Source organism: Pseudopodoces humilis, chromosome 16 (assembly GCF_049639895.1).
Source record: "Pseudopodoces humilis isolate 2021_Gansu_Grassland_sample_001 chromosome 16, ASM4963989v1, whole genome shotgun sequence".
NCBI classification, from domain to species: Eukaryota; Metazoa; Chordata; class Aves; order Passeriformes; family Paridae; genus Pseudopodoces; species Pseudopodoces humilis.
The window spans coordinates 19,823,177-19,851,117 of NC_142215.1; the positions used below are offsets into that span (position 1 = coordinate 19,823,177).

At 54.9% G+C, this 27,941-nt stretch overlaps 2 protein-coding genes across 3 annotated transcripts in view; one reads left to right on the forward strand and one right to left on the reverse strand.

Moving 5' to 3' along the window:
- The window catches only part of ZNF609 (zinc finger protein 609), a 50,336-nt gene extending 40,575 nt beyond the window's left edge, over nt 1-9,761 (forward strand). The window contains exons 3-9 of one of the 2 annotated variants that reach the window (XM_014251233.2): nt 2,587-2,674; nt 3,035-5,390; nt 5,806-6,172; nt 6,324-6,499; nt 6,987-7,203; nt 7,324-7,402; nt 7,554-9,761. In XM_014251233.2, coding sequence (XP_014106708.2) covers nt 2,587-2,674; nt 3,035-5,390; nt 5,806-6,172; nt 6,324-6,499; nt 6,987-7,203; nt 7,324-7,397 — 3,278 coding nt within the window. In that variant the 3' untranslated portion in view covers nt 7,398-7,402; nt 7,554-9,761. Of the gene's footprint in view, nt 1-2,586; nt 2,675-3,034; nt 5,391-5,805; nt 6,173-6,323; nt 6,500-6,986; nt 7,204-7,323 lie in introns of both variants that reach the window. The other variant, XM_005521335.3, reaches the window with a different exon arrangement.
- Nucleotides 9,762-11,155: 1,394 nt separating this feature from the next.
- OAZ2 (ornithine decarboxylase antizyme 2) lies at nt 11,156-23,718 on the reverse strand. Its single transcript, NM_001290115.1, is given in 5 exon segments — nt 11,156-11,905; nt 13,577-13,662; nt 15,477-15,652; nt 20,238-20,395; nt 23,606-23,718. Coding segments are annotated over 5 exon segments (573 nt in total). The 5' UTR covers nt 23,626-23,718; the 3' UTR covers nt 11,156-11,771.
- Between the last annotated feature and the right edge of the window lie 4,223 nt (nt 23,719-27,941).

Genomic DNA, 27,941 nt, shown 5'->3' on the forward strand with positions numbered 1-27,941 from the left:
ATGCAGCTGGAGGGGAAATGACAAAGATCATTTCAAAGATGATGCAGCTGGGGAAGAAATCAATGGAAGAAGGGGCATCCCAAAGCCAGGGCATCCTGGAAGTGATGCAGGTGGAGGAGGAATTCATAGAGATGTTCTTGGTTGAGCTTGGGGTATTCATCTTTGAAAAGGGTTGAATTGTGCCCCAATACAATGGCTCCTGGTGCTCACAGCAACCTTGTCCTCCATCCCATATGATCCCAGGATTTTCTCATACACTGCCTTCCTGAATGGCAACTTTGCACCATCACCAACCCTTACTTTTTCCAGCCAGGATACAACTCTTACGTGAGCACTTGGTGAGCAGGATGCTGAGTGGTTTGCACCCAGATTTGGGTGGTATCCATTCCTTAAGGGCTTCTAAGATTCACCTTCCCATGAAAGGTGGGATGGGAGTTACCCAGTGGGATTCCTTCTGTTCAAGAGCATCTGCGTTCTTGAAGATGCGAAAGCATTACTTCCTCACTGCTGCCCTTGTCATGCCTGTGCCTGCTCATCATCCTGCTGTGGGAGGAGGACACAGTGGGTGAAAAAAGCTGCTTAGGATCTGTCCTGGGGTTTAAATTGTCCTGGGTTATTGTTGGAGGATTAGGAGGGGATTTGATATGATTGGTTGCAGCGGGTTAAATATAGGCTGGTGTGTGTTGGAGGTCTGCTGTTCCAACAGGGAAGGAGAGACGGTGCTGGCCCTTCCTCTGTCATCTCTTGTAACTGTGGTGGTCAGGAGGAAAAATGCCAGCACCTCCTTTCTAATATCACACACTGGCCCTGGGATGCACAAGAGACTGCATGGTTTGCCATGCAATTAATTTCCAGCTGCTCATGTGGTCTTCTCTGGCTCCAGAGGGATTGAATGGCAGGGAGAGCAGAGGGACTGGGAGGGATGAGGCCTGGGTTAGTGCTGCTTGCTCCTCAGTGGCTCTCAGGTCCTTGGGCAGCTCCTGGGAGGATCCCACAGCAGCTCCCCAGAGGTTTCCTGGGAATGGTGGGGCTGGGCTGGGGTACAGGATTCAGCCAGCAGCTTCTTTGGGTTTAAAGGAAAGGGGGACAGGCTCCTGCCTGCCAAAAACTGTATCAGGAAGAACAGAAGACCACATTCCATGTGCCCTTTTTGGGATGCCTGGAACCAGCATCCCACTGTTCCCACTGATCTTTCCATGTGTGGGGCTGTGGGTTCCCAGCAGTTGGTTTCTCCCTCAGGTTGTCTCCATCATCACATCCTGGCCACATCTTTGTTAAGGCAGGCCCCCAGCACCTTCCTCTGAAGGCAGAACCCAGTGTCTCTTGCTCACTGGGATGAGCTGGTTGTGGCTCTTGGCCATGTGCTGGCACCATGTCTTCCCATGATCTGCTCCCAACATTTTCCAGGAGGAAAAGGAGAAAGAGAAGGTCTGCATTTCATTTCTCTTTCTGAAAAGGCCGTGTCGAGCCTTGGCTCCATGTATTATCCTTGCCAAAGCCTGCAGCTGGCCGCTGGCATAGCACGGTGGGGGATGTGGGCTGAGATTTATAAACATGCTTCAGGCGCAGCTGCTCCGGGCTCCCTCGGCTCCATCCATCTCCCGGGCCGTACATCTTGCTGCACTCATCAACCCTCGCAAACACGTTCCCGAGTTTTACCTTGCTTGGGTAAATGCGCCCGGCACAACTGCTCCAGTTACACAGAAACCAGAGTGATCCTGGCAAGGGGGAGACACCACGATGCTGAGGGGTACTGTGGAGGACCTCTCTGCCTCCCAGAAGAGGTGCTGAGGGTCCTTGTGGCGTGGGTGTGAGCCAGGCAGTTCCTCTTCTGAATTAGTGTGGAAAAACTGAAACACCAAGGTTTTCTACATGCCCAGTGACTTTGCTGTGTGATGGGAGGATGTGGCCCCATGGGTGGTTCTCCAGATGAAAATACAGGGCAGAGGGATGCCCCTGGAGGTGCTGAAGCAAAGTGCCCCAGGGCAATGGAGGGTTACTCTGCCAGGATTGGGTTTTCCTGCCAGGGACAGTCGCCTGAGCAGGAATGCTGGGCTCAGCTTGCCATCTAGTGGCAGTAGCAGCTTTTTCTGGAGGGTCATGAGGTTCATGGCCATGCTGGTTCATAGCCCTGCTGGGGTGGTCTGCAGCTCCACTTTGGGGTCCACAGCCTTGCTAGGGACTTTCTGCATTTCCCCCGAGGTCTTCCCAATTCTTTCTTTCTGGAGATCATTCCCTCCCCTGCCTGAGCACACATGGATCCAATGTGGATCTTCAGGTCCCCCCTGAAATCCCACAGCCCTTTGTAGTTCACTGGGTTTTAAATTCCCATGAAAGCAGGGAACTGGAAGAGGGGTTAGGTGAGACATGCCAAGGGAAGGGATGAGCTGGGAGTCTCCAGCTCCTATCTTGGTGCCCCTCCAGCCTTGAGCCAAATGTCTCACCTCCTCTGAGAGCCCATGACCCCTTGTCTACCCTACTTCAACCCTGGAGCTAAGCTCTTCCTCCTGCCTGTCTCGAGGGGCAGGTTCTTGGCACCGTGGGATCACACCTGGCCCCATTTGACCCTTTCCCCTCGCCTTGCAGGGATGCTGGTGGTCAATGTCACCTGGAGGAACAAGACGTACGTGGGGACGCTGCTGGACTGCACACAGCATGACTGGGCACCGCCCCGGTAAGCGGCTGGGGGGCTCTGGGGGGCTCCTAGCGCTGTGGGCAGATCTGGCCCTGTATGACCCCCAGGGCACCTGGGACAATCTGCCCTGCTGCCACAGAGGTTGGCATCTCCTCCCTGCCCAACCCAACTGCTCCCGTGGCTTTTTGCCCCTGCAGTCACACGTGCCTTGTCCTGGGACTGGAGATGGTTTAGCACATCCCAAGGGACCTCTCTGGTTTCCTCTTTATCGGTCAGTGGGGGGAGAAGTCTATGGGATTGGTAGTGAGGGGAGTAAGGGGGTCCCCACCGTGCCTTGGGGACAGCACAGCCCAGCACAGCCACCTCTCTGTTGAAACCTCTGTGTCCTCCTCCCTGCAGGTTCTGTGACTCTCCCACCAGCGACCTGGAGATGCGTAACGGCCGGGGCAGGGGCAAGCGCGTGCGCCCCAACAGCAACACGCCGGTCAACGAGGCGGCCGCTGCCTCGGACAGCAAGGGGAGCAGCAGCAGCAGCAAGACCCGGGCGGGAGCCAACAGCAAGGGGCGCCGGGGCAGCCAGAACTCCTCGGACCACCGCACCCCGCCTGGTGGCACCGCCGAGGATGTTAAGGCCAGTCCCTCCTCTGTCACCAAGCGGAAGAGCAAACCTCTCTCCGACATGGATCTGAACTCCAGCTCGGAGGACTCCAAGGGCAGCAAGCGCATCCGCACAAACTCAATGGGCTCGGCCGCGGTGCCACCTGCCGCGGTCAAGGTGGAGCCAGCTATCCTGGAGCGCAGCTGCCCCTCTCCCATCCTCATCGACTGTCCCCACCCCAACTGTAACAAGAAGTACAAGCATATCAACGGGCTGAAGTACCACCAGGCCCATGCACACACGGATGATGATAATAAGCTGGAGGCTGATGTGGACAGCGAGTATGGCGAGGAGCCCTCCCTGCACGCCGACGTCGGGAGCTGCAATGGTGCTGCCGGGACACAGAAAGGCTCCCTCTCACCCGCTCGCTCAGCCACCCCCAAGGTGCGCTTGATGGAGCCCCACAGCCCCTCCCCGTCCAGCAAGTTCAGCACCAAGGTCCCCTGCAAGAAGAAGGTGGGTGGGGAAGGGGACACAGACCTGGGTGCTCTGTCCAATGATGGCTCTGAGGATGGTCCTTCGGTGGCCGATGAGACGAGTAACGATGACTTTGACTCGCTGGAGAAGCGATGCATTGATAAGGACAAGTCAAAGAAGGCCTCTGGTGCTAAACAGGAGAAGATTCCTTCCAAAAGCTTGAAGTCAGCCAGACCCATTGCACCAGCCATCCCCCCGCAGCCAATTTACACCTTCCAGACTGCCACGCTCACCACAGCCAGCCCCGGCTCCTCTGGTGGCCTCGCCACAACTGTGGTCCAGACCATGCCCAACAGCCCCCAGCTCAAACCCATCCAGCCCAAGCCAACAGTGATGGGAGAGCCCTTTGCTGTCAACCCTGCCCTCACCCCTTCCAAGGAAAAGAAGAAGAAAGACAAGAAGAAGAAGGACCCTAAAGAGGTGGAAAACCCTTTGACTCCTGGCAAAGCCTACAGAGCAGAGGAAGGTAAGAGCCCTTTCCGGGGGGAATCCAGCGAGCTGGGGATGAAAGGCGAGGGGCTGCTGAACGGTTCGTCTGACCCCCACCAGAGCCGGCTCGCCAGCATCAAGGCCGAGGCGGATAAGATCTACAGCTTCACTGACAATGCCCCCAGTCCCTCCATCGGCGGGGCCAGCAGGCTGGAGAACACCAGCGCAGCCCAGCCCCTGACCCCACTGCACGTTGTCACCCAGAATGGGGCAGAGGCCAACTCGGTGAAGACCAACAGCCCGGCCTACTCGGACATCTCTGATGCTGGGGAGGATGGGGAGGGCAAGCTGGAGAACATGAAGGCAAAGGATCCAGAGCAGTTGGTCAAGGAAGGCGCCAAAAAAGCTCTTTTCCCTCCACAACCGCAGAGCAAGGAGTCTCCCTTCTACCAAGGCTTTGAAACCTACTATTCCCCTGGCTACCCCCAGGCTAGCCCAGGCCCCCTGAACCCCGGTGGGCAGTCTGCGGCCGAGACACAGACCTTGAAGCTGAAGAAGGACGAGGAGCAGGAGAACCCGGAGGTGAAGGTGAAGAGTGAAGGCTGTGAAGAGAAGAAGGCAGAGCTCAGCAGTGGCTCCAGCCAGCAGCCCTCGGTCATCCAGCAGCGCCCCAACATGTACATGCAATCCCTCTACTACAACCAGTATGCCTACGTGCCGCCCTATGGCTACAGCGAGCAGGGCTACCACGCTCATCTGCTGAGTACCAACCCTGCCTACCGCCAGCAGTACGAGGAGCAGCAGAAGCAGCGGCAGAGCCTGGAGCAGCAGCAGCAGCGAGGGCTGGAGAAGAAGGCGGAGCTGGGCTTGAAAGAGAAGGAGGCAGCACTCAAAGAGGAATGGAAGCAGAAGCCACCCATGCCCCCAACACTGACCAAAGCCCCGAGCCTCACAGACCTCGTCAAGTCAGGGCTGAGCAAGCCCAAGGAGCAGGGAGGTCCTGATATGGCCAAATCCGTCATCATCCCCAAGCTGGAGGACTCGTCCAAGCTGTCCAGCGGCCAGGTTGCCGAGGGGCTCAAAGTGAAGCTGAGTGAAGCTGGTCACCTAGGGAAGGAGACGGCTGAGACGAAGACTGGCTCTGAGTGTGGCCGGCAAGCAGAAGTGGACCCTGTTCTCTGGTACAGACAGGTAATGCCATACCCTGTCTGCCAGCCCAGCTTTGGGTTTGCTCCTGGAGGAAGCTGCTCACTGGGTTTTGCTGGGGCCATCACCTCAGAGAACACCTTATCCTCTGCTTGTGGTGGGACTCCACCCTTGGGGCCAGGAAAAGGGTGAGGCTGTGAGGCCATGGATGAGCTATGGAGAGGGAGGTGGGGTTTGCTGATCTCTTCCAAACCCAACCTGGATTTGGGACAGGTGGGGCTGTGGGGAGGCAGCTGCTCGGGTGGTTGGCTGTTCTTGCGGGAAGCAGAGGCCGTGGATGGGCCAAGGAGAGCCCAGAGAAGGGCAGTGGGGTTTGCCAGTCTCCTCCAAACGCAGGCTGGTTTTGGGACAGGCAGGACCAGGGGGAGGCAGCTGTTCTGACAGCTGACTGTTCTTGCAGGAAGCTGAGCCCCGGATGTGGACCTACGTGTACCCGGCAAAGTACTCGGACATCAAGACAGAGGATGAGCGGTGGAAAGAGGAGAGAGACCGAAAGTTGAAGGAAGAAAGAAATCGAAGTAAAGAAGCCTTGTCCAAGGAGGATGGAAAGGAGAGCACCAGCTCCGAGTGCAAGTTGACCCCCACCGAGGAGGCTCGTATGGTGGGGAAGGACCCCAGGCCCAGTGTCCACGTCCCTGTGTCCTCACCCCTCACGCAGCATCAGTCCTACATCCCGTACATGCACGGCTACTCCTACAGCCAGTCGTATGACCCCAACCACCCCAGCTACCGTGCCATGCCCACCGTTATGATGCAGAATTACCCAGGTAGGGAGCCGGGGGCTTTGAGGGCTGTCCATTCCCAGCTGTCCCTGCTCTCAGCGTGGGGGGTGGCTGTGGGACATCTTCTCACACACATACAGAGCTACATGTTCCCACTGTGCTGCTCCTGGTGCCCTGACTGCTCTTCTCCCCCCAGGGTCATACCTACCCTCCAGCTATTCCTTCTCTCCATACGGGAGCAAGGCGTCCGGCAGCGATGACAGCGACAAGTCCCGAGCCAGCCCCAGCGTGAGCTGTAAATCCAGCTCGGAGTCCAAGGCCCTGGACATCCTGCAGCAGCATGCCAGCCACTACAAGAGCAAATCACCCACGGTGAGGATCAGCAGAGCGCTGGCTTGGCCCAGCTCTGTGGGATAGTCCCTGGATCCTGTAAGGAGGTGGGAGCAGCTCCGCTTGCCGTGTGGTTTTGCTGTTTCTGCTGCTGTGGGAGACCTGCAGCCATGGATTCCAACATTACAAATCCTTTGGGATGGACCTTCCAATCCTGTGCCCCAGTGCTGGGGCTTCTCCAGGCCCTGCAGCAATCAGGTGACACTTGTCCTCAGCCCTGGAGCTGGCAGGGGGGATGTGGGAGCTGTCTCCATCCCGTGGCTTCTCCTGGGCTAAGCTGGGAGACAGAGCTTGGGCACAGGAAAGAATTGTCCTCCAACAGGCCCTGTGTCCTCCACATGCCTTTTGGCCATCCCAGCCCACTTCCCATCAGCATCATGGGAACCTTTTGGGCAGAGGGAATATCCCAGTACGTGCCTCGGGGCCGCCGGTCATGTCCCTTAGCATGTGTCTGCTTTCTCCTCTCCAGATAAGTGAGAAGACGTCTCAGGAGCGGGACCGCAGTGGCTGTGGGGTGGTGGGGGGCAGCGGGAGCTGCAGCAGCGTTGGGGGAGCGGGTGCGGGGGAGAGGAGCGGCGACCGGCCCCGCACATCGCCCTCCCAGCGCCTGCTCTCGACGCATCACCACCACCACCACCTCGGGTACTCGCTGCTGCCAGCACAGTACAACCTGCCCTATGCAACAGGTGAGCGTGGGGCTGGGCTGGGCTGGAGCTGCACCTGCCCTTGGGCCACGGGACCCTCAGACCGTCCCCGAGGTGCCCGGCCCTGTCTAGCAGCTCCTGACGCCTCTTCTTCCCCCCCAGGTCTCTCCTCCACAGCCATCGTTGCCAGCCAGCAAGGCTCCGCTCCCTCCCTATACCCACCTCCCCGGAGGTGAGAACGGTAAGGCTCCGCTCCTGCCGCACCTCCACGCGGGCAGCCGGGCCGGGCCGGAGGAGGCCGGGATGGGCTCTCACGGGATGCCCTCGAGGGTTTAGGGTTTGCCCATGGCGCTGGGGCTCAAGGGAGCTCACCTGCCCTTGGGTCATGGCAGGATGTGACACACCAGGATGCCTGGGCTATACGAGACGTGTGACTGGCTCACATGGAGAAGCGCTGGAGACTCCTTTAGACATCAGTTGAATGGTGTTAATTGTACTGCTTGACGTTCCTGCCGTGATCCGAGGCAGACTCTGTCTTCTCCCCTCGTCGGACACACACTGACTCCCCGCCCCACCCCTCTTTGGCGAGTGGGTGAGCTGGTTCCTGCGGATGTATTTATTCTACTGAGCACCAGCACTCGGGGTGGAGGCGACTCACCTGCCTGGTGCATATGAAGAGGAAACAGAAGCACTGAGGTTTCTCGATGAATTTGGGACCCTGCCGTGTCTCTGTGAGCTGCTGCTTCACGACAGGACTGGGGGCAGGCAGGGACTTGGAACATGGGACCGAGCCTGCCATGTGGCCACAGTCTCAGGAAAGGAAGGAGGGAAGGAAGGACTGGCTCACAGAGCCTTGGCGGGTGTCAGCGGGCTGGTGGTTGGCAGCCTGGCTGGAGGCAGCTGTGGGGCTCTCCCAGCCTCTCATCTGGTCCTGCACCCCACAGCATCCACAACACAGTCGTGCCTGTGGGCAGGAGCCACCAGCATGTGGCCAATGGCCAGAGTGAGGCTGGGGAAGCTCTTGGCCCCAGCAAAGCAGCCTCTGCCCTTGGGGGCTGGGGCTCCATGGGGCTAGGGGCGGCAGGGTACAGAGCTGGGGGCTGTCTGTCACCCCACAGGCTGCCAGGCCCCCCAGGCAGTGCACGGTCCAGACCTGCCTGAAGCTCCTGCCCGTGGCTTTTGCTTTGGTTTCTGAGCTGCAACTCTGCAAATCCCAGCCTTTCCTCTGCCCCACTATGATGGCAAGTGTCCCCCAAACCCTGGGGCAGCACATCCTGCTGTGGGGGGCTGCGGCTCCCCTTTTCATCCACCTTTTGCTTTTTGGGCGGCTTCCCCAGGCCGCAGGCAGGGTGCAGCAAGAAACAAGCACACTTAGGTTCTGCCAGAGGCACGTGGGGCCCCGCTGGTCCCTGCTCCAGCCTCGCCTCGTGCCAGGGCTGGGGGCACCAGGTCCTGGAGGAAGATGGTCCCCACTCCTAGCTGCTCCCCAGCTCTGAGGACAGGGGCTTTCTGGTCCTCTGCCCCCAGCCCCAGAGTGGCTCTCCCCGGGCCGACGCTCTACCTCGGCCCCGCAGCGGCCGGGCCACCCCTGCTCGTCCCACGCCTCTTGTGCTGCCCGGCCGGGGCCATGGGGGCGGTCGGTCTCAGTTGTGTGTCCGTGTTGCACCCAGCCCCGAGGGCCGCTGTAAGGGGATGCTCTGCCTGCTGGGCTCTGTACATACTGTAAAAAGCAATTGTTTGAAAGCTGTTGTTTTGGGTTTTGTTTTCTTTCCCCGTTTCTTCCCCATCCCACTGTACCCAGTTGGAAAGGAGCACTGGCTGCTCTTGGCCCTGGTTCAGGTGCCGGCAGCACAGTGGCCCCAGCCTGCTCTTGTTGTTTGACTCATTTTTCTTCCACTCTTTGTTGTGTTTGGAAGGAGACGGGGCCGCGTGGCCTGGCACGCTCCGCAGGGACAGGGTGGCTTGATGGACCCTCCCCGCACCCATCACAGAGCCACCTGCAGCTGCGGGACCGGGGGCTGGTGGGGTCTGGGTCCTTTGGAGAGCCCCCATCCCAGCCCTGGAGGAGTGTCCCGCTGGCTGCTCCTACCTCCAGCCTCGGCCGGCCCGGCACAGCCGGGCTCCCAGCACGGCCGGGGCCCACAGCGGCTCCAGCGGCGCAGAGGAAGTGCCTGGGGGTGTTGGGGGGTGCCACAGGCTTTGCTGGCAGTCGGAGGGGGTCGGGGGGCTGCTCCCCACCTTCCCAGTTGGGTCCCAGTTGAGTCTCCCTTTAGGTGTTAAATGAAACAACAGTTTATGCAGAATAGGTTTGAGGTTTGACGTTTCCCGGGTTCTCTGGGCCAGCTGTTGCCCACGGGGCCACCCCCAGCCCCGGTGTCAGACCGTTGGTGTTTATAGCTTGTTTCCATTGGCGTTGCTGTGTTGGGTTTCATTTCAGTCTTCCTGACTCTGCCCTTCTGTAAAGTGTACATTATTACCGAGTTCCTTGTTTTTTTATATATATATATATATAAATATATATATATACAAACTGTACTCTTCTTGCCTTTGTACATTCAGGCAAGGAGGGAGAATAAATCTTTTTAAGAGACAATCACAAACCTGTGAGGGTGGCTTTTTCTTCCTGTTCCCCCAAGTCTGGTCCTTTATCCCCAAAAACTGTGGCCAGTTACTTCTGGGGGTGGGAGAGGGGGTTTCCCCATCTCAGGCATCTCAGTGACCCAAGGCTTCTGCCTTGAACCCCTGGGCACCAAGGCCCTGCCTGCACCATGGCCCCAGGCTAGAGGAGGTGCTGGACCCACGGGGGCAGTCACAAGGCCGGGTTTGGCTTCTCCACCTTTGCCATGGAAGTGATCCATGTGGGAGGCAGCACCCAGGGACATCAGAGGCACCTTCCAGGTTTTTTAGAGGGTGTTTTGGAAGGCATTTGGTGATGTGAGAAATCCACATTTTCCCTCCTTGAGGCAGGGCAGGAGAGATTTGAAATTGTCAGAGAAGCACACGCAGTGGCACAGCCTCGTATCTCCAGCACAATAAAGAGCTCAGATCAGCCTCACTCCAGCTCCTGTGACCAGAATCCTACACTTTACCAGTCTGTTTTACCAGTAAGAAGGAGGGAACAAAGTGGTTCCCATCCCATCAGGTGGGATGTGCCAGCCTGGGGCACCATGGGGTGGCAGCTGCAAGGACACCCAGGGGGCACCTGCCAGTCTCACGCCTGCGTCGGGGCAGCTCTAGCTACAAGAAGGGATAAAACTGCACCCTGCACTCAGCAGTTTTAGCCAGGGAACACCCATTCTCTGGGACTCCTCTTTCAGAGGACAGCCCCTTTGATTTTAAACTGATAGAGGGTCTAATGCACTGCTGCAGGAAGCAGAGCTCCTTTCCCTCTTGATTTCATGCAGTTGAAGGAGGGCAAAAGAGACCCAAATTTAAGATGATTTATTCACACACACTAGTATCTCAGCCCCATCCCTCTCAAACAAAACACTTACCATGGTGGATAAGGAGTGGCTCGGGTCCAGCTTCCCACAGAATCATCTATCAAAGGGCAAGAGCACAACAGGAACAGTCCCACAAGAAGGAACCAGGCCAGGAAGAGCTGAGGGCATGGCCCTGGGGCCTGTCAGCTGGGGTACAGCACCACGGTACAGGGACAGGGCAGCTCCTCTGGCACAGGAAAGGGCTGGGCTGATCCATGACCTACTGCTGGCACCATGGCCCCTTCCTGGTAAAGCCCTTGGATGGGGAGAGCATCCCAGCACCTGCCCCCAACAAGCCTTTGGTTTGGATACAGCCCTTGGTGGCATCCCAAACTTTGAGCTCATCCCTGTGGGAAGATGAGCAGGAGCAGAGGTGAGGGCTTGGGGTTGCTCCGGAGCCATCCTGGGGTGGAGGGTAAAGGCAGGAGCTTTTCTTGGCTCTTTGGACCATCCCAACCATCACGGTGCAGGTCAGGACTGCTCCTCCCAAATAAGCAGCCCCAGGTGTGTGAAGTTCATCTGAATGCCCCTTTTATTGAATGCCATGATAGTGTCGTGGGAACATGGAACAGGGTTAAGACTGCGTAAAACAAAAGCTGGAAAAGAAAGTTTCAAAAAAAAGGGGGAAAAAAAAGGTTAGACCAGTTAAACCAGCATTGGAGTGAAGATGCATGGGGGTTTAATGTAGTGTTAAAGGATAAACTTGAGCATCTCCTGCACATGCCCCACACCAAGCCAGGCTGTTTTTAAGGTCTTGAGTGGGAAATGAATGGGTTGTGTCCCAGCTGAGCCCACACGGGGCAGGCAGGAGGCACCAATGGGGGGTTGGAGCAGTCCCGAAGGTGGTACCGACCCCGGGGCTCCCACACCGTGCAGCTGCATGGGAAGGGGTCCTATGCCAGTTCATAAACATCTTCCTTTTCCTAGTGATGATTACATGTGTGATAGATAGTTCTCTAGGCAACATGTTTCAATGAGAGTCAACTCTGGGGATACACAGCCCAATCTAACAATGAGAAATGCGCTTGCAGTCCAACAGAAGCTCTGCTTCCCTCTCCTCAGGAAAGGAGGTGGTCCTCTCTCCCCTCCAACAGCATGTTAGGGTCCCACTGGAGTTCCTCTCTGCAGCTACTCTTCATCAGAGGAAGAGCTCTGATCCAGGGGGTACACCATGAACATCACGTCCGGCCGTGACGGGACAGCGGGATGGCCAGGCCGCACGATCTCAAAGCCCAAGAAGCTGAACGTCTTCAGGAGCGGAGCTACCAAAGAGAAGGAGATCTGTTACCAGCAGGAATAATCCTCTTTACCTCTCCCTTGAGCCATCAGTCAAAGTGTGTGGGACACTTCTTTGAGTGCATCCAGAGCTTACTGTGCAGACAAGCACAGCCCTCTCCAGCAGGGCTCTTCCTGTGCTCATCACAGCTGCTCCCAAGTGTGAAGGGATTTCAGCTGTGCAGCTTTGTCCTCATGTTTCTTCTATCTCCTGTGAGAAACAGCAGTGGTTGGTTGCCTGCACCAGCTGCACATCCCTGCTTTCCCAGGATGCATGTGGCCATCCCATAGGTTCTGTCCTGCCCTAGCACCCTTGACCACCGAGAGGACAGACAACAGCCAGGAGGAATCTGCTCAGGGACAAAGCAGACATTTGCTGTCTCCACAAGGAGGTGCTGGAGCTCAGTGGAAACTCCAGACAGCTCTGCACAGGTCGGGGTGGGACCTGAGGAAAGCCACATGTGGGAATTAAGAGCGGGGCCAGCCCAGACAGACGGTTCTGTGGCAGTCACTGAAGCAATGGCTGCCCTGTGACCCTCGCCTTATGGCACCCTCGGGCAATCAGCTCCAGTGTGGGAGTGACCATGCAGAGGAGCTCCTGAAGATACTTCCTGGCAGCACTGAATTTAAGCTGTCATAGACAAGGACCCAGGTTTCCAGAACTCCTACAAACAACCCCTGGCCTTGGCTGTTCCCAGCCTCCGTGGGGGCCACCCACGCAACCGGTGCTAGTGGTGACATAACAGCCAGGACTTGATCTGGAAATTATTCCTGGCATGGTAATAAGGGATGATGACATCTTCCTGGGCTCAGCTCAGCTTTACTAAGGCCCTTCGTTTCGGAGAAGCCGGGACAGCTCACAAAGCTGCGGAGTAAAATTAGAGCTGGGGTTGGAATTACTCGCTCGGATACAGCCGGACTCTGGTGGGATTTAGAGTGACATGCTCCCAGCCTGGTACATCCCCCAGCCCCCCAGGCTGTAATCCCTCACCCAGCACTTCTATCTTTAGATACTAACGCTGTCCCCAAAGCCATAAGCATCTTGAGCCAGGGCCAGGATTACCTGTAAGCCCAGAAAGGACAGAAGTGCCAGGAGATCTTTAAAAAGCTGGTGAATTTCAGGGCAACAGGCTCGAAGTGCTTGTTTTCCATCTAATAACTCCTCCCTGGTTTCAACTTCCGTGTCACAGCAGCCTGGTGCCAAAGAGAACTTCACTGCTCACCAAAGAGGGAATATTAACTGCCACTGGATGAGAAAATCATCCCAAATCATTCAGGAGCAGCTTTTTGCACCAGAGTATTTAATGGCAGGACAGCAAAACAGATGAATGGAATCCCAGATTGGTTTGGGCTGGAAGGGACCTTAAAGCTCATTGAATTCCACCCCACTGCCATGGGCCAGGACAACTTCCACTAGAGTAAGTTGTTCCAAGCCCTATCCAGATCTGCTGGAGAAACCACAACACTCCCTCGCCCTTACCCTCCAAAAAGGGCTGGTTTCCTCCACACAAAACTATTCCCCTAAGAATTATGCACATAACAATCCCTGCACCAGGAGGGTCCCGTGGGTCTTGCCCTGGGATGACCAAGTTTCTTTACAGCTTCAGCAGCACCGTGTGAGATGTCAGGAGCAAACCCGAGCGTGCATCAGCCCTCACCTCGATCCTCTCTGCTTTTCCTGAAGCAGATGAAGACATAGTTGACTTTCATTTTTTCTTCAGCAAACTCCAGCAGTGCTGACAACCTGCCAAGGAGGGGGAAGACAAAAGGACATCAGCTCTGGGAAGTCCTGTCCTGAGGAAGCCTCTGAGCATTATTGAATTATCAACTGTTTGGATGTTTTCGGACACAAAGATTGTTTACAGCCCCCTTGCAGCAAACAATGGGTGCTGAAACAATGGGCTTCCTGCCCTGCAGATTCAAGAGCTGTGCTTGCTCCGAGTCCCGATCAGTTCCTGTCTTCACAGCCACAAACACCCTCCCCACCCGTGGTGCTTTGGGACCGAAGCCTTCATAGGCAGGAAGCGGAATATTGCAGCTGCTCCTGGGCCAGGCTGCGTTCCCTGGCAATGCACGTGGGGGATCTGGGAGCTCTGTGCTTTTTGGGAAGGAGAAGCACCCAGAACCGAGCTCATGGCAGGCAGAAAAGGAGAACAAACCATCCCCAGAGGACGTGTGCACAGGCAGAGCCATTTTCCGGGTGCATCGGCTGCACGGCACAGCTGCTGCCCCCCAATCCTCGCTTCCTGCCTTTCCAGCTGGATTATTTCTGCCACCTCTTGATGGAAGTGGTGCTGCAGTAACCCCTCTGCGAGCCTCCAGGGTGGCACACGGATCAGCTGCTGTCACTTGCAACCGCTGGTGCTGCCAGAGCAGTGACAAACAGGCCTTGGCTCTCCATCTCAGTAACCAGCTGTCAGCGCAGCGCGGCAGATTAAATTTGCAAAGGTTCTGTTAATATGTTAATGAACTACTGTAATTATGGCCTCTGGCCTCTCCTCAGCTGTTTCACCCAGCTAAAAATAACCTGACAAAATTGCGCTTTAAGTCACAATGACACTGGCAAATAAATCCCCTCCCAGGAGGACCCATTCCAGGGGGAGCCCAGAGATTTATGGGCCAACTGGAGAAACTACACAAACATTTATCTGGACTCAGAGTCAAATGAGACAAGTGTGAGACAGCAACAACACTGCCACTTCCTGAAGGTGCCCGGCGATGGGTTTTTCCTTAATTAGCTCGTGTCACTGAGGGATGAAGCCTATTTGGAGATTTAGGAGGAGTTGATTGCAGAATCCAGCAAAGCCACATCTCCACTGCAGCAGAGACCTCTGGCACAGCACTTGGCAGGAAGGAGCTGCTCTGGAAGCTGCGTTTACACAAACTTCCCATAGCAGAGCTGTCTGGACAAAACATGACCGGATTCTGCCAAGAGAAAAATCCGAGCTCCTGGCAGAGCCCAGCGCCAGTGCGGCAGCGCTCCAAGAGCAGATCCACCTACTGATGAGGAGAGCATCAATAGGATGGAGGGCTGTTTTTTTCCCTGAAAGAGAGGAAAATCTGCCAAGATAGGCTTGCCAAGTGGCCAGCGGAAAAATAAAATTAAAGAATAATAAAATAGCAGAGAAAATCTTGTTGGCTTTCCATACCAAAGTATACAAAAATTCACTCTGCTCATTTATTGCTTGTTTTTCTTTACTGTTGGAACTCAAAAAATGGTGACTCATCTGGAATATTGCTGGGGGGAAAATATTCCTATGGGGTACTCTGCAGACAAGGGAGCAGAATGTGCACAAACCACAAGCAGAGCTGCCATGGCACAGCCCATTTTCCCCACAGCACGGAATCCCAGGATGGTTTGGTTTGGAAGGGACCATAAAACTCATCTCGTTCCAACTCCTGCCATGGGCAGGGACACTTTCCACTAGACCATGTTGCTCCAAGTGCCATCCAGCCTGGCCTGGAACACTTCCAGGGATGGGGTGTCCATTCACAATCACCCACGTAAGCAAAGTCCTGCCAGGAGCCATGGCTGCACCTTTGGGATCCAGAACTTACCCTTCTTTGCTTCCATCAGCTAATAATCCATCAGGGATTTCCACAAAGAGGCTCTGGTTGGAGAGCACTGCATCCCAGGAGGAGGTCTTCACCTCTGTGACCTTGTACTGGAAGTGGACAATGTGAGGCTTCCCTTCATGCACTGAGACATCTTGGCTAACAGTGATCTTCTCATCCTGGGAAAATGAAAAATGTAAAGTCCTGAACAGTCAGGGGACAACTGGAAAAATCAAATGCAAAGAAATAGTCTTAGGGTTTTACTGAGAAGAGGATTATGCTTTTCCCTTCCCCTTTTGCTGGCTCAGGGACACATCACACAGTTCTCAGCCCTCAGAGTGATTTCTAGCCATGTTTTCCTGCTAAGGGAATGTAGTTTTACATATTGACATAATATTAAATTTCTGAGTGGAAGACTCCACTCCCTCCAGGAGTGTATGCAGGCTCCAGCCACATCTGGTGGTGCTTCAAGAACTGCCCTTCCAAGAACACAACTGGACTCAACACCCAACACAGAGCTTCTGCTGCCACAACCCAACCAGTTTCGGTGCCTCTCCCAGAAGGACCCACTTTCTGTTCCAGGAGTGACCACAAATTGCTTTCCCAGATTTTATAGCCAATGGTTTGCCTCCTGGTGAAAGGGAGGAAAACACAGAGCACAGGGAAATTCCAGACCAGATCTGAAGCTTGTGAGGAGGTCTTCTCCAGAGACCACAAACACACGTCCTTCCCCAGTCCTGCCTCATGAGGATGCCAAGCATGCAGATTACTTGGGATCAGCTCAGCAGTTCCTAGAAATTCAGTGGTTACAGCTCCATTCCCTCAGACAGTTCCTGCAGGCACTTGGCTTGCCCAGAAATGATTTCCATGTTTCACTGCAAAGAGCCCCAAGTTAATACTGTTACTGTAGTGAAGCTGAACTGTCCCCTGAGCTTGGTGACAGCTGGTGTGTCCCTGTCCCTCACAGGCACCTGCACAGCTCTGAAGTCATGAGAGCACCTGGAGAGCCATGTGTCCCTCCCTCCTCAGCAGGTGGGTGGGCAGTGGTTCACTCCACTGGATCGTTGTCCAGCCTCCAGATACTTTATTTTAACAGGGCTATTAATTCAGCAGCTCCTTACGAGCCCTTACAGGCTCCTCAAGCCACTGTCCCAGTGCTTTAATTCCTATTACCTCCTGTCTTAAAACAGATGTCCTTGGTTGGACTACTGTATGACAGAGAAACCTCCAAGGACACTCACACTGGTGACAAAGTAACACCACGTCCAAATTGGGAGCTGCTTGGCCTCCAAAGCTGAGCAGAGGAAGTTTTTCATTGAAAGCCCACAAAGCTCAGCTGAAAAACAAGTTTACACTTCACCAGAATAAATATCCTGTAGGATATTTGAAAGAACATCTGAGTGCAAGAAGTCTGAGTGGCTGAGTGCACCAAGAAATGCACTGAGAGCTGCTCTATCAGGTCAAGCTGTGGCTGTGATGGAGCCAGCAGAGAGAGGCAGGGCTGAATACAGAGGTTCTTAAAAAACACAAATCCAAGGGGCTTACATGCATATCCTTCAGCAATGGCTTTACAGGACCCTTTACAGTTGTTTTAGTGCAGAAAGTGTTTCTGTTCCAGAAAACATCCTTCTCTCCAGAAAAGCTCACATATCATACTTTTCCCATGCTCACAAAACTAAAACTGGGTGAGGAAGGTAAGGAAAGCAGGCTGGGATTGACACATGGGAGGTGTGCCTTTGAGTGGGAAGTATGGCACTGCCACAGGAAGGGAAATGCATTCTGAGCTATTTGGTTCAGAACCTGGCACCAGAAGTTATGTCCAGTGCTCTAAACCCAGTGAGGCTGTTCCACTGAAACCCCACTGTGACAGCCCAGGAGCCAAAGGCAGCACGGCTGCAGGGATCAGCAGAACTAGTTCCCCTGGTTCAGTGGGAATTACCTTTACACAGCCTGGCTGGGGCAGCTGCCACTTTACTCCCAGGCATCCAGAGATGCTAGGGAAGAGAAAGGCTCTGTGGGCTGCTTCTGTGAAGCAGCAACAGCAGCCCAAAATTCTTTGGAAGCTGCTCAAAGCAAAACCCTGTTTACACAACAAGCACTCAGTTTTAATTCACCCTGGAAAAATCCCCACACAAAATCCCCCTGCCATGTTCCTGTGGACAAAACCCCCTGCCACCAGACTGAATTTTACCCAGCTGCCCAAACCCTGGCTCCCCAGCCCTCCAGCTCAATTTCAGCAACAGAAAGCCTCAAGGACCAACTTCCACTTGGTTCCCATTCATTGAGCACAAGATTTTCCCGTCCTGCTCTGCTCCTCAGATGTCCTGGGAAGGACAGGGGGAGGCCCTGGTGTGTTGGCAGGGTGAGAAGGAAGGATGTTGTGATCCACCCCAGCCAAGTGGCTGGAGAGAGCTGTGGAAGCACTGGCTGCTGGCATGGGCTACACCTGCAGCCTCCTGGCCAAGTCTGCCAGCCAGGGCACACCTCGGCTGCACAGCACCCACTCCGGACTTCTTGGCATTCCTACCTCCAGAAGAGCTCTCTGGATGGAGGGCTGAGCTTTTAAGTCTCTTAAGACAAAAATGCCAACACTCATAGGGAGCCCCAGTTTATAGCAGTGATGTATCCCAGTGCTGTGTGCGCCGGCAGAGGCAGCAGAGGCAAGTGTGTTCAGAAAGGTCATCCCTTGGACTGAACAGCTGATACAGCTGGAAAAGGACTAAAGCTTTTGGATCCAGATGCCTTTCCAGGTCATGCTGGTGGTTGCTGGCTGAAAAGCTCAGCTGCTCTAACTACAGCACTGACTCAGCAGACTGAGCAGGTGACCAAGGGGGCAGACAGAACCCTGTAACCACTCCAAGGTCTGACACACCTCAGATCCTGGGGTCAGTTCTGGGCACCTCGTTCCAAGACAGACATTGAGGGGTTGGAACATGTCCAGAGAAGGGAAGAGAGCTGGGGAAGGGACTAGAGCACAAGTCTGATGAGGAGCAGCTGGGGGAGATCAGCCTGGAGAAAAGAAGGTTCATGGGGGACCTTCCTGCTCTCTACAGCTCCTGGACAGGAGAGTGCAGCCAGGTGGGAGTCGTGCTCTGCTCCCAGGGAACAAGGGATGGGATGAGAGGATATTACCTCAACCATTGCCAGGACAGAGGAGGCTGGATATTAGGGAAAACGTTTTCACCGAAAGGACTGTCCAGCCCTGGCAGAGGCTGCTCAGAGAAGTGGAGTCACCATCACTGGAGGGGTTTAAAAGCCCTGTGGGTTTGGCACTTGGGGACATGGGTTAGTGGTGAACATGGGCAGTACAGACAGAACAGTTGGACTCAATGACCTTAGATGGTTTTTCCAACCCAAACTATTCCATGATTCTTTGTTACAGCAGGGGCTGATTTTCTGACCAATTCTGCTAGTTTTGTCAAGCAGTAAATCCAGGAGGAATTCCTGGATCCATATTGCTGGGATGCAGCTATCTGGATGACATACACGCCACTGCCAAAATCTGTGCAAGTTCAGGGTTGTACTGGAATTAAACACTCCAAAGTCTCCAAATCATTATTTGATCCCACCTTCCTCCTCCATGCTGAGCCCATTTTTTGCCTTTGGGCCTTGCCTGGTGCACAGACAAGGCTTGGCAAGGCTGGCTGGTGGGAGTTCCAGCTGCAGGGTCCCATTTCCCACCCAGAGGGGATTCATTACTTGTCCTGAGCCCTCTTGAAGCTATTTTTGTACCTTCTTTCTGTGGTAGGAAGCTCATTGTGCTGCTTCTCTGGAGTCTGTACCCCCCAAACATCTGTGACAATTTACCTCGGGCATTAAACCGATGGGACCTTGTCCCTGGAGGCTCAGAGGTCAACATTTTGCAAGGGAAGCAGGTGAAGAAAGTGCTGAAAACTCACCAAAGGAAATCCTGAAATCAGCCACGAGGTCTGTGATTCTCTCAGAAACTCCAAGAGGAGACTCTGGGAGCTGTGGCCCGAAAGGGTCTGTATCTTTCCATCAGGTAACGTCTGTGTGCCGCCCACAGGTTAATTAAAAATCAGGTCTAACCCCTATGACAACACCCCTGGCTCAACAGCCAAATTTGCAAGGCGAACATAAATTCACTCTGCCTCATCTAAATGGAAGAGCTTGTCCCAGAAAGGAGACAGGTGTGAGCCAAGTCACACAAATGCCAGGAGCAGCCAGGTCTCCTCATTCAAAAGGAAAGGTCCCACAGAATGAAGAGGAACACAAAATGAGACGGCTGCAAGTCTGCAGACACAAACCCTTCCTGATCTCCCCTGCCTGTGCTCATGTTCTAGAAACAGCCCTGTCTGGGAGCTGGATGACTGCCTCTCCCATCTGCGCCTCGGTCCAGGCAGCTCCCAGGCCCTGACAGCTTCACCTTCAGGACCAGGGTGCAGGAAGGAGCTTATCGACCCTTGCTGCATTTCACCTTTCTGCTTCTCGCTTCCTCTCTCTGCCAGACATTTCAGAAGCCCTTTCACGTTTTGATAATGCAGGCTCCACGTACAATAGCTGCAGCAGGCCCCTGGGAACAGGCCAGTGAATGATCCGCTGCACAACGGTCTCTCATTTCTTAATAAACAGGTGATATTTAAGCAGGAGAGACCTGTCTGCAGCTCAGTTCCTGAAAAATTACCTGTTCTCCCACTTATTATCTTGGAGTTCTTTGCATTTATTCCCATCAGACTGTGAGAGGAACTGAACACGGTTGTGACACAGGTACAGGTCAGTGTTTAGATGTTAAATCTTTCTCACCTTATATATCAGAGCTGAAAGAGAAGGATCCCTGCCACCCCCTCGCCCACCGGGGATCTTCGACAGTGGGTGAGGGGCATCAGGAGCACCACAGAGGCCCTGGAACGATGTGCCTGCAGCACTGCAGCTGGGGACAGTTACTCAAAGGTAAAATACTACTGCAAGAGAAAGAGAGAGAACACCATGTTACATTAGCAGGGATCACATTTCGGAGGCTCCAGCTTCTCAAATCCCCAAATCATTCGTATCCTTGCACCTCCACAACACCCAGATGTCAACATTGAAACCACCTGCTGCCCCAGCGGTACCAGAACCCAGCGTGTTTTGTTAGGATTTCAGGAGGGGCTAGAGCCAGGAACCCAGAGAGAATGCTGAGCAACCTCATGCTAATAAGGGAGGCCTGGAAGGCTGCCAGGAGCAGATGGCTGGGAACACATGACCAGATGAGCACACATTTTCTAGAGACAAATATCTACAAATAGATCAACAGGGCCCAGGAGGAGAAGGTTTAAGTTTCACATTTTCAAAGCCAGGAGAAGTGAAAGGGCTGGTTCTTCAATAGGCTCCACAATGTCCACGGCAACATTTTCACACACACATGAAGTGCCATGCAAGCATCCTCCACCCCAACCCTAAAAATTACTAGTTCACCCCACAGAGATACTTTGAACAGCAAGAAAACACATTTCCCTTGCAGTTTCCAAGTTTGTTTGGAAGCCCTACACATGGTCTTCCAGAATTGCTTTGGACACAGGCTTTTAATGCCTGCTCCAGCTTTTAAGAAGCTCATCAAAGCAAACTATTTTACTTTCGGAGCCTTGGTTCCTCTCTCAGCACCACAAAAGCTCTGTGCTGAGGCCCAGCAATATTCCTCTACTACAGCCTGCAAAAGCCATGCAGGGAAAACAGTCCTTCTCCAGTGCTCCCATTATGAAACACACCAGCACAAAGCTAAGGAAGCACCACCAAAACAACACGGCGAGGGAGGGTTTTCATGAGCACGGAGTGAGGAATGAAGCTCAAGTGGATAAATTCTGCAGCTGTTCTGACAACCACTGTCTGTCCTGAAACTTCTCACTTGAAGCTGTTCCCAATCCAGTGTTTTTCCACTCTAATCCCTCTCCACAAGGCAGACAGGCTTAAGTATCCAAACACCAAGTACAGAGCTGCACTGCCAAAACCATCTGAGATGCCTAGAAACATGGATTCAGATTGGTTTGGGCTGGGAGGGATCTTAAAGCCCATCCAGTTCCACCCCCTGCCATAGGCAGGGACACCTTCCACTACACCAGGTTGCTCCAAGCCCCATCCAACCTGGCCTTGTAACTTGCCTGTGCCAGCTGCAAACAAACTACTAAAATTTGGCATTTCCGAGTGCCAAAAACATAACTCACAAATGTATGAGGCAGAATTCACCACGGATCTCTGCTTACCACCTACCACCAAAACCATCTTTCTACAGGAAACACTTAATATTCTTCCTCCACACATTCCCTCCCTCCCCCAGGTTCGCTAGACAGGGCTCTGGGGCAGCATTCCCATGTGCTAGAGCAGACACCTCTCAGAGAAAAGGCAGTTTAATTACACCAGGAGATGTCTGGGAGCAAAGCAGGGCGTTCTGTGCTCCCTGGTGTGCCTGGGGCTATCAATGGGCCAGTGTGTGTTCAGTAGTAGTGGATGTCGAGAGGATGACAAAGCACTTTGTGCCGTCCCCACCCCCGAAAGCTGTTGGCAGCTTTGTTATTCCCTTCCCTCCTCCCTCTACCCTCCAGCCAACAATGTACTATTGATAGCTCATTCCAACTTGCGGCCAAGGCATCGAGAAACTGGATAATGAAGTGGAGTTGTGGGAAAAAAAAAAAAAAAAAATTAAAACAGAGAGGCAGTTTTCACGCAAAGCAGCCAAAGACACTTCCCGGTCTCACTTCCTCTGGCACATGCCAAAAGTCAAAACACCAGCCCCCTTCAGCTGCTGCCTGCACATTCCCTGGCCCAGATCTGCACACCTCCACATTCCCCCCCAGGATTAGGGTTCTGAGAGCAGCACCCTTAGGGAAGAGAGTTTGTGCGGGGCACAGATTGAAAGGGCTTTCGCTTTCTCCAGCTGTGCTTCAGCTCTCTGGGAAGAAATTCATGCAAACACCCAACCACGTCTGATTCCTTCATCCATCCTCAGGCAACTCTCCCTGAGGCCTGTCTATAGCTTAAAAGTTAGGCTTGTGCTCCCTTCTGACGTCTGTCCTCCTTAGAGAAGCTGCTTTCCTGCAGCTTGGCTGAAATTAAGACGCATTTAGATCACCAAGACCCTTCAGTGGAGAAACTCCTCAGTACAAGCTGCTCATCTGTGCCCTGCTCGAAAGGGGAGCTGAAAGTCGATGTTACTAAGCTCCCATCCCGCGGGTGTAATTTTAACTCGCTAAGCTCCCAGCGATCCCAACCCCGTGCCCTGTCCCTGGGAAGTGCAAAGGGCAGCTCAGCAACTTCAGAGCCCCATCACCGCTGCTCCTAGGCAGCCCTGGCACACACAGCCAGGCTGAGACCACCACCAGCGTATCAGGGGCTGAAATCGACCCATTTCCTTCTTTTGGGGGTTTGATTTGTTTTGAACGCTTAGACCAGATGGAAGGATCCACAAAGTTCCCCTGACGTTGGAGAAATTACTGTTTTGTTTGTTTTCCTTTCTGCCCCTTCCCAAAACAGGCTCTGGAGATGCAGCTGCACTCGAATACTAATACCACGACTACGACTAATAACAACAACAATTATTATTATTGCTAGACACATATCCAGGAGCCCGATTTGAGGAGTAAATTGTAAATAACCATCTGGTCAGCACAGCACAGCTTAACCATCTCCCACACAGGCAACCGACAAGAACCAGGGCTGCTTCATGCGCATCCTCTGGGCTCTTATCGGCGACAGAGGCGCAGGAAATGACACCCTGGGGACTCTAAACAAGGAACAGACACGCAAGATGAATCGGTCAGCTGAGAAAAACACACAGATCCTGTAAGTTCGTGCCTACTGACACCCAGCCTGCCTGGAAAAGCCACCTTCCCCCAGGCACAGGGAGGTGTGGGGGGCGCGGGGAGGGAGCGCTCGGACCCCGCCGCAGCGAGGGCAGCTCAGCGAGAGGTGCTCAGGCCCTGGCGAGCCCAGACCCATCCCCGGGAGGTTCCTCCAGGGGGAAGCAACGCCTCGATAGGGATCTTAAGCGGGGAAAAGCGGAGCGGCCTCCCCGCGGCCTCCCCGCCGCCTCAGCGCCCGCCCGCGCCCCGGGCCCGCCCGCCGCCGCCGCCGCCGCCGCCGCCGCCGCCGCCGCCGCCGCGCTGAAGAGCGAGGGAGGGCGAGGGGAGCGCGCTGCACACCTGTCCTGGGTGTTTATCATCGTGCGCTCGCTCCGGTGCGGCCGCGGTCGCTACTGGCGCTGGTGCCCGGCTGTGCCCCGCCTCCGCTCCGCTCCGCTCGGCGCCGCGCTCCGACTGACCCCCCGGGCCCGGGCGCCGCCCCGCCCCCGAGCCGCGCGCCCCCGCCCCCCCCCCCCGGCGCGCGGGCAGCCCGGGACCCTGCGGCCCCGCCCCCCGGCGCGCGGGCAGCCCGGGAACCTGCGGCCCCGCCCCCCGGCGCGCGGGCAGCCCGGGAACCTGCGGCCCCGCCCCCCGGCGCGCGGGCAGCCCGGGAACCTGCGGCCCCGCCCCCCGGCGCGCGGGCAGCCCGGGAACCTGCGGCCCCAGCCAGGGCGCGCGCCCAGCCCCGGCCCCGCCTCCCACACCCACCAGCCTGTGACGTCACCCCGGCGCGCGCCCGCGCGCCCCTCGCGTCTGTGAAGGGGGTGAGGGGAGCGCGTCTGGGGCTCCCGGTTATCCATAGGGTCCCGGTTATCCATAGGGACTCGGTTGTCCATAGGCTCCCAGTTATCCATGGGGACCTAGTTATCCATAGGCTCCTGGTTATCCATAGGGTTCCAGTTATCCATAGGGTCCCAGTTATCCATAGGCTCCCAGTTATCCATAGGGTCCCGGTTATCCCCTCAGACTCCTGGATCTCCTCATGGTCTGGTTCTCCTCAAGGTCCCAGATTGCCCCTCAGGCCCCTGCTTCTCCCCTCAGGCTCCTGGCGCTCCTGAGGCTCCCGTTTATCTCTCCCCATGGGTTCCCACCCCTGTGGGGCAGGTCTCAGGTCTCGGGTCTCAGGTGGCCCCAGGCCTGCTCCTGGGCTGTGGGCAGTGGCAAGGCCCAGGAGGAACAGGGGCAGAGGTGATGGGAGAAGAGGTTAGGGAACAGGGCCAAGGAATGAGGAGCTGAGCATTGGTGGAGCCACATAGAAGAAGCCACTGGTGCGGAGGTTAGAGACTGGGAAGAAATTCATCCCTGTGAGGGAGGTGAGGCCCTGGCACAGGGTGCCCAGAACAGCTGTGGCTGCCCCATCCCTGAAGTGTCCAAGGCCAGGCTGGACAGGGCTTGGAGCAACCTGGGATAGTGGAAGGTGTCCCTGCCCATGGCAGAGGGGTTGCAACTATATGGGATTTAAGGTCCCTTCCAACACAAATCATGCCTTGACACGATGATTCTATTTCCTGCTTAAAGTATGCTGCTGGTACATAAAATGTGGCCTGGGATACAAGATAACCCAGATAAGTAGGAGCCTGAGTAAAGAATGAACACATGGATAACAGAATGCAGAGCTGCCTGTGACAGGGTTCTGCAGGGGCTTTCGGTGAGAAGTGTATCCATAAGAGAAAAGAAGTCAACACAGCCAAAGATGAGGCTCCTGGAGAACCAGACAGATGGAAGAACCTGTGGGCTTCAGTCCTGCAAGAGAGCTTGGTGGGTGCTGAGCCTTCACATGGGATCAGGGACTGAGCAGCCCTCTGGAAGAGCTCTGGAGTCCCTGTGGATGCCAGCCCCAGGGTTGGAATCCTGCAGAATCTCACACTGACCCACCTGGTCTCACACCTGGCAGAGGCAGCTTCTGAGTGGCAGTGCAGGCTCCTGAGTGACACCTACAACAGCCTGAGGCGCGATGCCCCAGTAGGCTCAGGGTCTCTGGGCTCTGACCAGCAGCCCTGGACTGGAGATCCCAGATCCCAGTGCAGTGGCGCTGCCCCTCGCTCGGCAGGAAGGGACCAGATGTTCTGCAGAAAGTTGAACATCAGCCAGGGCCCAAGTTCAAACAGAGCCCATTAAATGGCCTTTTCCCCCTTCCTTCTCATTTCCAGCCCTGCTTGTAGCCCTGATTCTATTTATAATGCCCAGGAAAAGCAAACTGAGACTTTCCCACAGTGCCGGCTTCTCAGGCGATTGTTGTTTGGGAAGCTGGAATGTACATAGTATTATTTTTGAATCTCCCTGGGAAGGGTTTATATTTTTATTTTGCGTGTCACTCTGTGTCCCCATCTGTGCTGGGGAGGAGAGTGTGTGAAACACAAGGTGTCTGGTGCTGCTTACAGCTCTCCAGTGTGTGGCCACTGCTGGTTTAGGGGTCTGTGCCCATGAGCCCCTTGTGGGGAGGGTGCTGGGTGCAATGAGAGGCATCCTGACAAGCCATGAGGATAGAGGCCAAAGAGGGGCATTGCCCTCAAGACATAGACCCTGGCTCAGTTCCAAACCCTGGGAGTGCCCATCATGCTGCTTGCTCTGTGCCTCAGTGTCCCCTGAGTGCAGAGGAGAGAACACCAAGAACGCTGCTGGGAGCAATGGGCTCATCATTCCAGCTCTGCCTGGGGTTTGGCATCGAGACATGCCCTCGCACCACAGTTTCAGGGTAGAAGAGCCGCCATATGAGGCTGGGCCTGACAGCCAGGCCATGGGGTCACTGTTTCTGTGGTGCCGGTGCCAGCAGAGGCCAGCAGGTTCTTTATTTGCCATTCTTGGCCATGTGAGGCTGTTCCCTGCATGGAGCTGCTGTGGGATATTCTGGGCATGGCTGGAGCTACCCCTGGCTCCCGTGCCCCCGGGCAGGCAGGTATTTCACACAGCAAAAACCACCTTGCTTGGACTCAGGTCCTGCCTGTCCTATCCCTTGTTGTTGTTACCTGGCCACACCGCCTGCAATGCTCCTGGCTCTCCCTTCCCCTGCCCTGGAAGGTCCTGCACCGCTCCATTCCCTCTGTGCCTCAGGGCCTTCCTGTTCTCCCTGGGTTTTACCAACCCTGCCCAGGATTTTGGCAGTGAGAAATGCTGTTGCACTGTATTTTTGGACAGTTTCTTTTTGCCACAGTCTGATAAAGGACAGACACCTCCAAATAGCTTTACTCTGTCACACTGGGTTCTGGGGTTGACTAACCCAAATTCTAGATGCAAAACGGATGCAATCTGCGACCTTTCTGTTTTAGATGCTTGCAAACACTAACTGAGCATCTCCTTAATTATTGATTGTGATTAAATGTGGACCGTGTAGCTCTTAAAAATACTTTTCATGAGGACAAACTATGGAAAGAAGTGATCAACTTTTCCCCAGCTAGGGGAACGGAGGCTCGGAGCCCCTCTGTGCCTGGAGCTAGTGATCCTCATGGGCTGGGGCTGGCAGGTGGCTGTTGCCTCTCAGAGCTGCCTGACCCGGGACAGAAGCTCCTGGATGGGAGAGAGGTGAGATTGCCCAGTCACAGCCTCCTTGCTCTGGCAGCAGAGACACTGCCCGGATGTTGGGGGCCATGGAGGCTCGTGGGGTTCCTGCAGGACAGGCTGTTGCTCCAGCATTTGCTCCACGCTCTCCCTTGGCCGCAGTCCTGGGCCTGCCCGTGAGAAAGTGCCAGGAGTGAGTTGCACGGCTCCGTGGCTCTGTGGCCGTGCAGTCACAGCGGCTCTTGGCGACCTTGCGATAACACAGCCATTGAGATAAGGGAGACAGGCCTGCTGCAGAGGGGATTGGAGCAGGGAAGCACTGTCATGCAGCCTTTCTCTGGGTCTGTTCCCCCAGGCAGAACTGCACGTGTGCCCCCCTGCTGCATCCTCCCCTGCAGCGGAGTGCAGGGTGTGGGATGGGCATCACATCACACAGACAGCGCCTCAGTACCTGCAGAAATGCTGCATAGCTGGCTGTGCTTACAAGTGTTGCTTAATGGAAAACACTTCCAAAGGTTTCCAGACAAAGAGGGAAGAGGGTTGGTAGAGTTGAGTGTAATTAATACCCTGTAGTTATTTAAAAACATTGTTAGAAATATGTCATTCAGAACTTTCTGGGGCTGGACACATATCTAGAGATGTAATTAAGTTTTCAACAGTGCCTTTTTTTTTTTTAATGTAAAGATCTTGTTTTCCTAAGGGAAAGACAAAAGTGAACCCTGCCAGAAAATTTTGTTGTCATACCTCAGTCCCAGCCCTTCTGCTAGCTCAGTCTTCCTGTGCTGACATGTCTGTGTCTATTACAACCAAAACAGCACCAGGAGCATTTCTGGCATTTTGGCTCCCTGTGTTTTGAGGTGAGCTGTGCACAAATTCCCTAAAGCTGGACCATCAGTGTGTCTGGAATTGTCTTGAGTGCCCATCTGCAAGGTGGGTTTTAATTGTTTGAACAGTCAAATTGGTTGGTGTCACTCACCTGTGTCTTCCATCTGCTTCGCATCTGTAACAACAAATGAGGTTCCTTCCAAACCGTGCTGATAGTTTTCGGCTCTCCCTTTATATTTCCAGCAGGATGACTTGATTTCTTGGCAGACCTGCCTGGAGCTGAGGGTCAGATTTAAGGCACGTTGCTGACATCAGT